Below are 15,425 nucleotides of genomic sequence, written 5' to 3'. Positions count from 1 at the left end.
CTCAGGAATTAATTCCAACTGGTATTCCTCTGCTGGCTCCCAGATACTTAAAAATATCCTGTGCAAATATTTGTGCCGGTGACCAGAATTGCAGTATCTATAATTTCTTCTTGGGTTAAGAGAACAAAGCCTTTTACAAAGGCATGGCTAAAGAAACATTTCTTAAGAGGTTCTGTAAACAAAACATCTCCTGAAATTTCTGGGGGTTTATTAATTTGTTGGCTAGAAACATCCCTATTGAAATTATGCCTCAAAACCACTGATTTAGGAGAGGGAAATACTGAATTTTGATAAATCACCATATTTTATAGTCTCCAGAGGAAAGTGAAAACACCATCTGGGCAAGACTTCAACCTTGCATTTTTCTTATGAATTCATCAGTACTATGCTGACAAACTACAGTTAGGCTTTGTGAAATCTTAGTCATTTAATAGCTGAGGAAGGAGTACATTCAACTTGCTGGCATGTGATTCACAAGGTAGTAGTTAATAGCAGCACTACTACTACTACTACAAATCCAGTCCTACAGACATGAGAATGATGAAATATAACTCGAGTAGAAATGAAACAAAAGCTTGGAGAAAAAAATTACAAACTCCAGGTCATCATGTTCTGTTTTTTCTTCCCACTACTAAAATTCATATGCAATAAATGGGGAAAAAATTAGGTAACTACCTGAAGCAATGACTTAAAGCAAAGCAAAAAAGCTTTTACTAATGCAATACAATACAGGAACACTAACACTGGTAAGCATTAAAGTAATCCACACATATTGTCAATGTAAAATCAATAGTTTATTGCCATGCTACAATTTTTTTTTCTTTCCAAATGAAGTTGGCACTGGTAAAGAGGGAAACGTTGTCATAGTACATAACACATCTTTTAAAAATGCACATTTGGTAAGCTCTCTCAATCACGACAGCTTAAAACAAGTTATTTTTTAAGATTAACGTGGAATGGCATAAAAATACACTCTTTCTGCATAGTATAATATAACTTTTTCATAAAAGAAATACGGAATGTTTGTAAAAACAAATCCATTGAACAGGGCAAATTAATTGAAATTTTATAAACAATTTGGCAATGATACTCCCACTGTTTAGACTTTTTTATATAAAAGAAATAAAAATCTAGAAAGCTACCTTTATACAAAGTTGCTATATTTATGCCTTTAAAGTAGGAAAAAACATTTTATAATGCAAATTAGGACATACAATAATCTTACAATATCATACAATGTAATGACAAGAAAGGAACATACAACATAAGATTTTGGCCTTTGTAGAAATGTGTATTTCTGCATTTAAAAAAATGCATTTGTGGCACACTGGTGACTATTGTATTCTTACTCCTCCTACCAGCCAGCTTTCCTGCTAGAAGTGTAGTCAGCTGTACTGTAAGGGCAGGTCTGCAGTTTCGTTAAAACACAGACAATTTTTCAGGAGACGTAAAGTGATGCTGCAGTGGAATGAGATGTAACTCGCGAAAAAGGCAACACGCCTGCTGGTTGAGACATCTGCATGGTTGTGGGATACCGTACAACACTACTTTCTTTCATACCAGAGCATTTCGTATACATTCAGTTATTAAGTACCAAAGTCTTACAAGTGAGAACATTTGTGTTTGGGATTTGGCAAATTTCAGGGAAAATACAAAGTTAGTACCAAATATATAATATATTATATATAAAATGTGGGTGTATGATATACACACATATTCTAATGCAAAAAAACTGCATTAATATGGAGTTAAATTTGCTGACATCCATTCCTAAATAACACAAACATTAAAAATACAGGTGTAATCCTGATCTTTCACACACTTTAGAATCACTTCCTCTTTCATACATAATAGTTAAAGCAATATATATGCAAGTATGACTAAGAAATCAAAATTCACATAGTAATCTGAACTCTGACCACAACAAATAGGATTTTTTTTCAGTACACGTAATTAAATATATTTATATTTTTACAATATTTTTAGACCATTCCTGAAGAACTTGACCAACCAGGTCCTCAGGTGTAACAGAGCTGTTATGTCAGCAGAACTTGATCTTGTAGGAACACATCCAGGGGCCCTCGAAGCCAATACGAACCACTCGTGTGGCTTCAAAGGGTGCTGCGTGAGGCCCAAACACTCGCAAGGAAGATTCCCTGATGACATCAAAGCTCCTACCTCAGACTTCCTTTTCTACTGCCAAAGGGAAGGACTGGAGCACAGGACACGCCGACTCCGGGGTCTGGGTTGTTGGCAGGTGGTTGGGAATAACCACGTATGGCACAGCCCCAGCGTCAGCGAGCGGCAAGGTGAGCTTCATGGCACCTTCATGCTAAGGCTTCTCATGGATAGCAGAGGAGCTGCTCCTCCACGTTCATCTCTTGACAGTTCAGTCACCACGGGTCTCAGTCATGAGCTGTGGCTGGGACCCCAAGGCATTAAGTAAGTATTTTGCAGACAGAGGAAGACGGTCCCTGTTCCAAAGGGCTCGAGCCTATTTCTGAATCATATTTTTACATAATCTCCTTTGTATATACACATATTTGCTACATAAAATAGAATTACACCAAAGTAATGGATATATCAGAAAACATTGTCACAATATATGTATATTACCACACTAAATAATTACTAAAACTGCAAGAAATTTTTCAAAATGCCCTTTGTGATATATAAAAATATAGAAATGTCCAACACTTGTTTCATCAACTTTAAAGGTAACTTTGTATCTCATATTCTATCTGTACACCTACACATTTCCAAACAAAATACTGCGTTAATCTGGAGTAAACACCACATTAGGATAATATCCTCATAAGACACCTGACAGATTTAGTCACATACCTTACAGCACAATATTACAAGATATAATGTACACATGGTCAGAGTTACAGCTGCTAAGATTTTTTTCTTATTCACTTATCTTGTCCAAAAGAGGAAGCAATTTCTAAAGATTGTGAAAGAACATTAGCTCATGACTTCCCATCTTTTCAATATATGCTATGCAAGAAGGACATCAGCAACCTTGACTCCATCTTAACGCAGTCTTTTGTGGTGGAATTTCTTCCGGATTTTGTTGGTGGTTGTTTTGTTGGTGTTTTTTTTCTTTTCTTTTCTGGAGTGTTTATGAATTTAAAATAAAGATATTGTAAATGAACTTAGATTTATATTAAGTAAATACTGTCAAATATAAATGCCTGAATTACTACCTCAAAGAAAAGATGGGAAAAGTTCTTATAATTAAATTCTAACAACACCTAATTCTATCTGTCAAACTGCGGGACCAAATTTCTTTTGGCTTCTTGGGGGTTACTGGAAAATTTCAGATCTGAGTCCACTATTAGATCCTACTAAACCAGCTTTATCTTATTTGTAGCCACTAAATAAATTAGTACAGTGCAAAAACTGGATTTTCACCATTGATCCCACCTTATACAAAGAGAATACTGCTTAGAAATAGAGGTCCAAATCAGACACAGCTCATATTCTATGCTCAAAGTAGTAACTGAAGTTAATCAGAACTTGCATTTTAAATTCCCCAACAGTGGAGACAGTCTGCAATATTGTGATTCTGTCTCAGCATGAAGTGGCTATACATAAAACATATTCTGAGCCAATACACTGTCATAAATCCAGCAAAACCAACTGCTGGCCCGTCACCTGCAAAAGAGCAGCCCTGTTTTGACATTGTTTTGGACTTTCTATAGCTTAGACCTTTCTGTGGCCCTTTTTAGAATAAAGCCCTCATCAGAGGTTTAAACACAGACGAATGTTTTAAGTATCTGGGGGCAAGGAAGGGGGGTAGGAATTAAGGAGTTTATGATATATCCTTAAAACATTTCAGATTTCTACAAAAATTTTGTAGACTTTAATAGGAGTAGTGCTTCAATGCACACCATTACACTTAACACTTACCATATGCAAAACTTACTTATCAGGGGAAAAATGTTACAATTAGAGCTAAAAGTTTCAGAATGATCGTTTTTATATTGTTTTCTGGAGTCACTGACAAAGACCACAAAACTAAAATCAGACTGCCACTTCAGATCAATTTGAGAAAAAATATTTTTGTGATATAACCAATGGATTAGATTCTCGCCAACTGTATTTCCAGTACAATATCTATTGCCTACTTTTGGTCACTGCTACGTCTTTTTTATCAATTCAATTTCCTTCTTAAAAAGATACAGTCCAACGTATGTCTTTCATAAATCATTGCACTGAAGGAATATCTATAATTAAAGGCTTTTCTTCGTCAAATGTGCTTGTAGCAGCCAGTTGCATGCTATGGATGAATAGTAGACCTGAAGGCGATGTTGCCATTTTTGCAGGAGCTAGTGTATGGAAACTTAACAGATCCCAGTTACTAAAGAAATTTGTTACATATTTGTTTCCCAGTCTATATACCTGTGGGTCCAAAATATAAATATGATCAAATACTGTAGTGAGATTTCAGCTGAAAACTGAACCCTAGATTACAGACACTAAATCTAAAATCACAACCTTTAAAGAGACTGAACTGAAAAAATATTTACCAAGTCTCATAGGGTAAAGTGCATTGCAACTACATCTACTTCAAGGGGCATAAAATAAAGAAATAAAAAAGAATGCTAAAGATGAGCAGTGCAGATAACAGGGACTAACCAGTGTGTTTGCAACAAGAAAGCATTATCCCATCTGTAGAATAAAAGAGGGTTAAAAAAAAAAAGTCCTAGAAAATATGGTACCAGATTGGTTAATAAAGACTACAGAAGGTTTTTGCTTAACTCTGCTTGGTGCATATTTCACTTAGAATATTAAAAAAAATGCCAAGACTATGCATTGAGAAATCACAAGAACCTCAATATGTTCTGAATTCTGGGGGCCACAGCTAAGAAAACATCCGTAATGAAGTATTGTGAAACTTGCAACATAAAAAAAAATAAAAAAAATACTCAGACCATCTCTTGTATCTGATATTATTCAGGATAAATGTATGGGACAGCGCACCAGAACTAAAGGGGGATATGTTTCCTTTAATTTTGGCAAGTCACTTAGGATCTACCGTAAACCTCTGTTTCCCTATTTGTCAATTAAGACTATTATCTCCCTGCCTCACAGGAATGTTTTAAGGATTCAGTTAATCAGTATTTATGAGACACCTGTACTATACCGATGAGGACCAAATATTTCTAGGCAGCTAGCTAGATCAAACACATTTGCCTCAAAACACATGTTGAAGCATTAGGCTGGCTCAATTCATGTTCTTAAACTAAGAACAAGAATCACACCAGTATCATCAACCGGTAAATATTCTGCAACACCTGGTAATTTCTCTTCAGTACAAGACTGTTGCTTGGCATAAGGCGAAGCAATGGCAAAGATGTGAAGGAGCATTAACACTGCAGACCTGTAAGAATCTCTACCTATACGGTAGCCTTTACCTTCTTGAGTACCAAGTTCTCCCCACAAGTCAACAAGTCTATCACAGGAGTATGCATAGGTTGACAGTGAGATTATTAATGAATTATTATTATTTATCTCATTTAAGTTCCTCGTAATGGTCTCAACAACTCCCATCTCTTACTTCTGTAAATTCTGTTCTTTGTGCATCTGGTATTTCAGTACCATACAGTCTGTAAAGTTTTTCAGAGTTAAAAGGCTGCCTGATATCCCTTAATGATGTGGCAAGAAACACATACTTCAGGTGCTACCACTGCTGCCACTACTAAATTGAGAGAAGCACAGAGAAAACGTTAACAAAGGAACAGGGATACACTCCAATTTAAAAACCTGAAAATATATATATTTTTTCAATAAAACTTAAATTTAAATATTGCATGAAGACCCTTATTTCTTTTCCAGATCTTCAGATGGCTTTTCTTGCATGTTTTTCCTCACACAGTTCAAGGGTTATATTACATCGCACCAGTTCACAAGCGTCAGTTCCTTTGCAATCACAGGCTCAAGAGTAATCTCTTCTGCTGCCAGTACCAAGGTGCACCTGCAATACTGCCAGAATTCTAAAATTATTCAGAGTATCAAAAAAAAAAAGAAAAAAAAGAAAAAAGTTCTGCTAAGGGTGCATCTGGCATACTCAAACGACATTCCACCTGGATGTACCTGTAACACTGAGCAGCTATTATTGTAACCAAGTTCACCAACTGCAAAAGAAGTATGTTCATAGATAATACTACCTTCAGATAATTTACTACATCTCTTTCTAAATTAAAGTATACTATCAACTATGGATGCACATTGCTAGGATGTGCAATTTTCTATGAAGAACTATCAAGTCCAGTACCCTGCCTCCCGTGTAACCTGTGTCTGATGCTTTAGAGGAAGACAATGACTGCATAATAAACCTTTCCAGTTGTGCAATAATGCATGCTGCTGGAGAGCTGGGATATTTCCGTCAGGCATAAAAAAAGTAGAACACTGGACAAAGACAAACATTTGACCTTCAAGAGTCTTTTTTTGACAAATGCAGAGAGTAAGACAAACACATACACAACCCTGAACAATAATTAAAGCTATGTACAAAATTTAGACTCTTAAAACGTTACGGAACAGATAAAAAGAAGCACAGATGCAAAGAAAGGAAGGCACACTGAACTAAGAAATGATAAAAGAGCCTTAATTCATATAGCCAACCTGTGAATTCCTTCACAAAAAAACTAATGAGATTAAAATTCTGTCTGATTTCACAGGGAACTTGATATGCCACTTGGAATTCTCTTCTAGCTGAAGTAGCTTAAGGCTGGGATTAGATGTGTTCATAATGTTGATCAACAAACTTCGATGTGACCTCCCAAACATCACACAACTTAAAACTATCGGGAATTAGATGCCTTCTTACCCATGTGGTCTTTGAAGGAAAAAAAAAAAAGAAAACCGACAAAAACGTGTGGTGCTTATATCCCTTGAGATGAACCAATATATCTGGTGTACATCAAACTGAGTGAATTAATGAATTACATACACTTCATTCTGAAGGAGCCACGTCAATGAGGAATGAATGCAGATATGTATCTTGAAAGATTAGGTTTACCTGCTAATAAACACATATATCAAGAGGCTTTAAAAACTGTTATAAATGCCATTAATGACTATAGGCACCAGACCAGAATATTTATAAATTCAAAACTGGCATGTCACTCAGACTCTAATCAATTTAAAGAGGCACTGTGAAAGGTGGTGATGCTGCTATGCAGTAATTACTACTACTGTAGAATGAAATAGTGTTACCTAAATGAATACTTGCTCTACATTAATTCCCTTTAGTTAGACAAGTACATGAAATATGCAGAAAAAGTTCTATTAGTCTATAAAAGGCGTTAGTGTTAAGAAATGCAAAGTACTTGCATCTTCAATTTTATAAACTTCACAAAAGGTGCAAATGATCTAATGCTTCCCAGGCTCACATAGGCAGGTCAGTACTGTTATGTCTAGTTTTCCTAGAAGTACCATCATCTCGGGGCAGTGCTTTTTGCAAGCTTGACATAGCAGCAGTTCGTTCAATGTCTATCACAGCATACAGCTCTGTGCGCCTGGTTGGAGTTTGCGGAAGTGGAGTGGTGGGGGTTTTTGGAGTCTGAGGGTTGTCGGAGTCACTACCACCTTCCAAGTCAACCTGTATATAGTTGAGCTGCCTGTGTTCTAAACTTGGACGCCTAATGTCAAAGTTAAAGACTGTTGGGGTACAGTCCCGACGTCGTGTAAATTCTATTTTGTGAGCACTTGCTGGTACTGTTACATTCTCCGTATTGACGTAATTATGCATTGGATCTAGGTTATTGTGGTAGCCATTCAAAGATGGGGTCTTTGGTCCTAAACTGTCATCTTCATCTCTACTCAGCTTGCGGGCTTCCCAAACAGGAGGCAAGGATGGCAAGTTCTCATAGTTCAACAGCGCAGTTCTCCTCTGAGCAGAGTTGTTAATGTTCTGGGTATCTGAGGTACTGGTTGATGTCAAACGACCTCTTCTGACCCCTGAGGCACTAGGGATTGATAACCTATTTATATTTTCATACACCAATTTGTTACCAGATGGTGTTTCTCTACGTTCATCACTGTCGTATCCAGTGTCCCATTCAGTGTTGTTTGTGCTGCTGCCGCTAACTTGGTCTCTCCCAAGTTGCTCCAGTTTCTCTCTTTCCATTAACTGCCTTTGAACAGGTGTTGGTCCTAAAACAAACTTGACTCCTTCAGGCTCCAGGAGAACCTGAGCATCTTTGTCATCAGTACAAATCTGATCTTCTTTCACTTTAGTTGTTTCAGTGTTTGAAAGCTTTGATTCCAGTGGCGCATGCACACTTGATCGATTTTTTCTCTCCTCTTGTACCCCAGTAGTGTTGACGTAAGTGTGCACCTGAAAGGAAGAAAAAAGGAAATTCAAATTCTAGTTGCACATTTTTATTTTTTTAATTTCATTCCTTCTCAACTCCCCCCTTTTCTGATCAAAATACCTGAGAACCAAATATCACGATGGCAACTGTTTTAGAGCAAAGATCCTCTTCCTCACACTTCACTGAGCTGTGCTCAACTTTATTTTTTTGGTTTTGTTGTTGGTTTTGTCAATGTTACTTTAAATAAAATTAGAGGTATTTGAGACAGACAAAATAATGTTTACATCTCAAATTAATGATTATTTTGATTTGATCTTTCATTTCAGTTGTGCTCTAGTTGCAGCCTTCCAGGTTCCATTCGAACTCTGCTCTGGTCAGGGCAACCTTGGTTTCTTAAACTCAGTTCATTAGCTCACTGGGAGAAATCAGCGAAGCAGAGTTCTGCTTTGATCTCCCTTACCATGAAAACGACCAACAGTTCCAGATTTGCTTTGGCTAAATTTGTCTTTGTAACTTCCACGCTGCAAAGGAAATTTATTGCCCATTTAAAAAACAAGACCGTGCCTTGTGTACCACTCAACCATTGACAAGAGAGGTTGGCTCTACTGCAAGAACAGTTCATTCTTCCTTCAAGAACCAACAGCTTTCTAACACCAGAAGCTAAACAGAAAAACATACACTTCCACATGACCTGTGGCACTCATGATTAAAAATAAGCAGGAGTTAACACCAGATGCCACTACGGCAGGCAGGGGTACACCACTAGTTTATCCCTCCAAGTTCCCACAGAGGATCAACATGAGGCTGAAAGGGAAAGACTGCAGTCAGTAAAGAACACCACCTCCACATTTAAACTCTGTCTGCCCACCCAAATGGCAGAGCAGTATTTAACGGCAGAACTCATCCAGTCTTCACAACTTTAAGCTCTACAAACTGCAGTGTTATTTACAGCTCACTTGACTCCTACACTGGTTCTTTAAACTGATTTAGTCTGCAGTAACTCCAGCAACAGCACCTGGACTCTTCTGTGGTGGCTTCTACCAAATGTCTTCCCAAAAGATGGTTCACTGATCTCTGCTCTGGTTACCTTCTCTGGTTTTCAACACTGTTTCTTGTCGCACATGACAATCTTCTGAAGCCAGATTACATTTTATTACATTTGACTAACGTTTTCATCAGCAACAGGAAGGATGAGATAGAACACACCTTCAGAAAGTTTTTGGGTTTTCCCAGATTGGTAGGGCTTCCGCTGAGAAGGACCCCAGCAGCCTGGAGAAATAACCTCACATAAACTTCACGGAGCTCAGCAAGGCAACCTTAAAGCCCAGATCCAGGCACAGAATAACACTGACAGTACAGGGCGGGCACCAACTGACTTGAGAACAGCCTCTCAGAAAAGCACCAGGGATCCAAGTTGAATGTGAGTCAGCAGTGGGCCCTTGCAGCAATGAATACCAAATGCCTATTGGTTGGTGTTAGTAAAAGCACAGCCAGTAGGTTAAGGAAAGTAGTCACTATCCTCATTTCAGTACTGCTGATACCGAATCTGGAGTAATGGGCTCCAAGTACAAGAAAAACATCATCATACTGGAGTGAGTCCAGAGGAGGGCCATGATTAGAGGGGCCGGAACAAGTGATATACAAGGAGAAGCTGAGAGAGACAACTCTGTTCAGTTGCAATTTAATAGTCACTGTCAACTACTTTTAGACAGTTAAAGAGAACATAGAGCCAGACCCTTTCTGGAGATGTTCACCAGAAGGCTAAGGGGCAATAGACACCAGCTGTAACAGGAAAAAAAATGATTGCATATTAGGAAAAAATGCTTTCAGAATAAAGGTGGTCAAATGCAGGAACACAGCTCAGAGACGCTGTAGGATCACCTTGCTTGTACTATTTATTAAAAGCATGACAAACAAGGCTCTGTGCAGTCTCTGCTCTAACTTCACAAGCAGACCTAGAGAACTGTAGAGGTTGCTTTTAACCTCATTTTTCCATGATTTGCCAAATAGAAGACATGTAAATAAGTTTTTGACCAAGATCTCTCATTGTGAAGTCCAACTTAGGTGTTTAAAATTAGCTTCTGAAATTTTTGAAAAGAGTATAGGGAAATACATTTATGTACAAATAAAGACATCGAAAGTATAAAAATTTCAAGTAGTTACACTTCCTCAGTGATCTGTCCTACCAAGCATCATAAAGAGGAAAAACAAATCTAAGTAGTAGCTCAGGTGTGGTAGAAATACATTATACCTGACTCTGAAAAACACAAAAATGAAAACATAATGCTACAGAATTAACAGTGAAAAACCCTCAACTAATGTTGAGCCTGAATTGGGGGGTGGAGAGGGGAGAATATACCCACTTGTTCCTCTGCTACAAGTAGAGGATGTGTTGATTCTTCACCGACAGAGGGGAGGCGTGCACTTCCGACAGAAGGATGCCTGCTGGAAGGATGTGATGAAGCATCTCCAAAAGATGGGTATCTGGGATAGCCGTTAGGTAAACTTTGTGCATTGAACCCAGGAGCTGATTCAATTAGAAAATATGAAAAAACATATTAAAATAGAACATTTTACTATATATGAGTAATATGTTTTATATATTTACCTTCAATTTTCACAAGAAGTCAAAATATGTAAAACAGCTTAAATATTCACAAGACAATTTTGCTGGGGGGGAGAAAAGGGAAAGCAAATTGCTGAGTAGAGCATCCCAGTATTTACTGGGAAACACGTCTGAAGCAACCACTGAAGTCTAGGTGTATAACTACAGCTTTCCCAATAAACTCCCCGTCCAGCTCCTTTTGCTACCATGAACACATTAACAACACATATCCCTTTAAAGGGGGGGGGGGGGGGTGGGCAGGAACAGGATGGATGATGACTTCTTTATTTAAGCTTCTATTTCTCTGAACTCATCAATAACATGCAATTTCTAGTTTCAGATGTCTTGGTATCTGCCTGGGATTACCTAAAATCTTCCAGCAGTTTTGGTAAGACTTCACTCTATCCATCCACCTACCCACAGCAAAAGATTTCAAATCCCCTGTAGATGTGATATTACCATTACCTTTTTCCTAACAAAAAGGTTGGAGCACTGCCTAATATTAAAATTTCTCAGAAATGCTAAAAGTAAAATATGGTGATGTATAATAAAGTAACTGAATTAAGTATATGGTTAAACAGTGCTCTTGTGCAAAAACTAAGTTCCCAAAGCTTACTTCTTAAAGCTGAAGAACTTGTCTACAAACATTTTGCTCCCAGGACTTGAGATTCTGGAAAGCGAATCCTCAGCAAGTACCTCAAAAGAATTCATTGCTGGTAATTAACCTCCTAGCTGAAAATAGCATTTAATTTGCATTAAATCTTTAAGTAATTAAAAAAAAAAAAAAAGGAAAAAGAAAAAGCCTATTTTAAAGCTAAGTACCACATTAAATTCAGGTTTGTCATTTGACAGTATAACCATACTTACTGGTAGGCGTTCGAGGGGTTCTTGGAGCTTCCAACTCAGTCTGATGGTTATTCCTTTCTACTACTGGTTCTTCTACCACATTTATGCTATTATTCTGCATTATCTCTTGCAACATATTAAATAGCTCTTCTGCACGGGCACATTTAAAGGCAAAGATTCCTATAAATACACAAGAAAAAAAATCAAAATCCTTTAACATAAGAAACATGCCTTACAATATATATAGCTTTCAGGTAATAAAACTGGAATCCACATAACGAATACCTGTTAAAGAAGCAAAAAAGTTAAGAAATCTTTATTGTACAGAACACATACAAATACAGTGAGACCCTTTCAAGTGTTTATCTGATAGAATAATTTTCCCATGCACCAGAAGTTAAATTGGAACAGAAAACTGGTTCAGTTAAAACCAAAAGTACGTTCTGAGGGCTAAATGAGGAATAAAATAAAAAATAATAAAAAAAAAAAAAGCAAGTTGCGTTTTTGTCTAAGTGGATAAAAAGGGTACCTGTCAAATTAAAAAAAAAATACACTAAGTGAAATTACTGTGGTGCTACAAGGTTACGTTTCTTAAGCCAGATTTCTATTAAACTACCATAAGAATAAGATACCAGCACAACAGGAAAGAAGGATTTAAACATTGCGCAAATGTTTTTTGCTTTTTTTTTTAAGAAGATTAAAATGAAAAGCTAGTAAGACAAACTGTGTGAAACAGACAGTAACAAACCAATTGTTTTAGGCTAAAGGATAGACACAGAGCACAAAGTGAGCAGCAATACCGTGTATTTTGAGTGTGTATTGTGCCACTTTGCTTTTAAACAGCAGGGAGCGCCCCAACTTACCCTCACAAGCAAAGTCGCAGCTTTGGATTATTCTTCCATTGAAAGCATGAAGTTAAAGTTGACATGCTTGTTAAACGTGGGTGCAGGTGCTCATTTTTTTAAATGAGTATTACAGTCTTAAAATTACACTCTTTACTAAAAACTACCTACCTATATTGCTATTTCTGTAAGTGCAATTATGTTAATATGCTGGCAACTACCTACCATCATAACTTTATTTACGGACACAGAACTGAGATAGATCAGAATTATCAGAAACACTCCACACGGCAGAAGCTCACAAAACCTAGCTGGGAGCATACCAAATGAGGAATGATGCTAAGAGGAATGATGATCAGCAACTAATACTCGGCTGGTGCAGTGAATAAGCTTCATGCTTGCAACACAGCAGCTGTAGAGCTGCTTCTACCGCTTTTACCTAACCAACAATCCAGCTCGAGTACAACAGCCTATATTTAATTTTTCCTGTATTTCCAGAAATTCACACTGGATCCTTAAACCTTTATGGGGAAAAAAAAAAACTGCTAGCTGCCTTTGTCCCCTCTCTTTAAAAAAAGCGCTTCCAAATTGCTAATTCTTTCAAATATGAGGCAAACTGAATTGGCACTAAAAGTGCAAGCAAAAGTAACTTTGTGGAACTTTGATTTTTTATTAAACACATTTGCAATAAATACAATATGATCTGTGGTGTATATAGCATGGAAACACAGTAATTCCTCTAATTTCCCTATCCCGAATTATCTATTAGCTGTGCTCCCAAAACATATCTTTAAGGACTTCAATACCTCGCACAAACTCGGTGTTTTACCACCAGTGCATTCTGACAATATATCAATATAAAATATCTGAGATTAAGTGGAAAACAACAAACAAGAATATTGACTAATTCAGTCAGTTGTAGGGCAATATTCAGGATATTCTCAAATGAAAAACTTCTTGGTCATCTCACCAGCTGAAGATGAAGTTTTGCAACTTGCCCACAAATACTAGTATAGGTCTCAGGAACAATGCTCCATTGCAAAACGGCAGCAGAGAGAACATTTTTTTGCCAGATTTCTTTTTTCTCAATATTCACAGTATTTAACATTACGTAAGGAAGGCAAGAAACAAAAGATGGAAGAAAGGGTTGCTGCTCACACAGTCTACTTAATCTTCTCTATTTAAAAAGAAAAAAAACGGAAATTAGGAGGGAGGCAGAGAAGTCAATTAGAGTCAGTGGAAAATCTTGGCTGTGGAGAAGAACCTTCAAAATTGTCTTTTCAATTGAATTTTATTAGTATTTATTTTACACATTTAAAAGAAACAGTAAATTAAACCTGCAAAAATCAAAGTGGTGGTTTTTTTTCAAAACAAAAAGATTATGATTTTCTCCTTAGAAGTCTGAAAATTTAGTTTAATATGCAGTATACTGTAACATTTTAAAACATCTTTATTTCTTATTAGGAGCTGAATCAATAATGCTTTCTTAATTCTTCTTGTAAAATAACTATCTGCCCTTACCTCTGCTTGGACAATGAAGATTGAACAAATTTGTTTATGATCAAGTTCTTTCATGTTCCTGATTTTTTACAGTGAAGTTAAAAAATATTTTGTAATTGCAAATATCGTTATCTATAAAAACACTAGTAAATGCTAAAAATCGGTAAGAAAATAAAAATGCAACTTAATTTCACAACATATCAATACATAAGAATTTCAAGTACACAGAGCTGCATCATGATAGGAAGATGCAAAATGAGGTGCAGACCTCAACCAATACAGTTATTGCACCACTGGGGACTGCTGCAGTGAATAGAGATTGAAAAGCCTATCTTAGCCAAGGCAAGGGATGATCTGGCAACTGGAAAGGTAGCTGTCTTCCTGGTTAAAGCCACATAGAAAGTAACTAAGCATAGCTGGAGTCTGCAGTCTGAATACAAAAATTTGTAAAAATTTGAGAATGATGTCATTGAAATAAATCAGCGGTATTTGTTTCAGGAAGACGATGAAACAAGTGTGTTAGTGAAGACCATAAGAGAGTAGAGATACCCAGTTCATTCCAGCGCTCTAGTCTCTTAAAAATGTAAAAATAGTGAAAACTCTGAATTCTGAGAAGATTCCCCCATGGTTCCAGGTTTCACCACCCTTCCTTGAAAGTCAAGTCAACCGCTGAGACAGAAGAATTTCCCTGTCAAAACCACCTTCTGAGTTGACCAAAACTATCAACACATACAGCCATGGAATACTCCAGACCAAAATCTATAAGCAACTCAAATCCTCATTTTACTGTAAGACCATCCAACTTACTTTTTCCCAGAAACTGCATTCACATAGCAAGTACACCTTAAATAAATTAATAAATAAATCCCCCAACATCAAATTACTTTCTAAACATCTTTGTATACAAAAATTCTACATACCTTGTCCAGTTTGACATCTTCGACCACTTTCAAAAGAGAAAAGATTTGAGTCATAGCCATAGCGACGGAGACAGAGGTAGTGCCATTTTACAGAGTCCCTTTTACGGGTGTACAAAATTAGTTCTGTATCGGTAAGTTCCATTATGCCAGAACCCAGCTCATTACCATCATCATCCACGTTAATAACCTACAAAAAGGAAGTTCAACAGCATCAGGTAAGTATTCTTTTGAGCACCAATACTACTACTGTGATCTTAATGTTCCACTAATGCACTCCATCTGCTCCATCATTTGAGTTATGATCCTTGAGGTAAAAGTTTAAAAAAACCTCACCAAACCAGTTCCTTTGCTCCTCCAACCCAGAATTAAAATAATACATATTTAA

The 15,425-nt window shown here is 37.0% G+C and overlaps 1 protein-coding gene across 3 annotated transcripts in view; it reads right to left on the bottom strand.

Annotated features, from left to right (window-relative positions):
* Window positions 1–782: 782 nt before the first annotated feature.
* FRS2 (fibroblast growth factor receptor substrate 2) overlaps window positions 783–15,425 on the bottom strand; it is a 55,797-nt gene continuing 41,154 nt past the window's right edge. For all 3 annotated transcript variants that reach the window (XM_050708028.1, XM_035544206.2, XM_035544207.2), the window contains exons 4-7: window positions 15,041–15,227; window positions 11,800–11,958; window positions 10,691–10,854; window positions 783–8,350 (exon numbers count right to left, since the gene is read on the bottom strand). In XM_050708028.1, the coding sequence (XP_050563985.1) occupies window positions 7,400–8,350; window positions 10,691–10,854; window positions 11,800–11,958; window positions 15,041–15,227 (1,461 nt within the window). In that variant the 3' untranslated portion in view covers window positions 783–7,399. The remainder of the gene's footprint in view (window positions 8,351–10,690; window positions 10,855–11,799; window positions 11,959–15,040; window positions 15,228–15,425) is intronic.

The sequence above is a fragment of the Cygnus atratus genome, chromosome 1 (assembly GCF_013377495.2).
Source record: "Cygnus atratus isolate AKBS03 ecotype Queensland, Australia chromosome 1, CAtr_DNAZoo_HiC_assembly, whole genome shotgun sequence".
NCBI classification, from domain to species: Eukaryota; Metazoa; Chordata; class Aves; order Anseriformes; family Anatidae; genus Cygnus; species Cygnus atratus.
The sequence above is the reverse complement of the archived record's forward strand: the minus strand, read 5'-3'. Positions and strand labels throughout refer to the sequence as shown.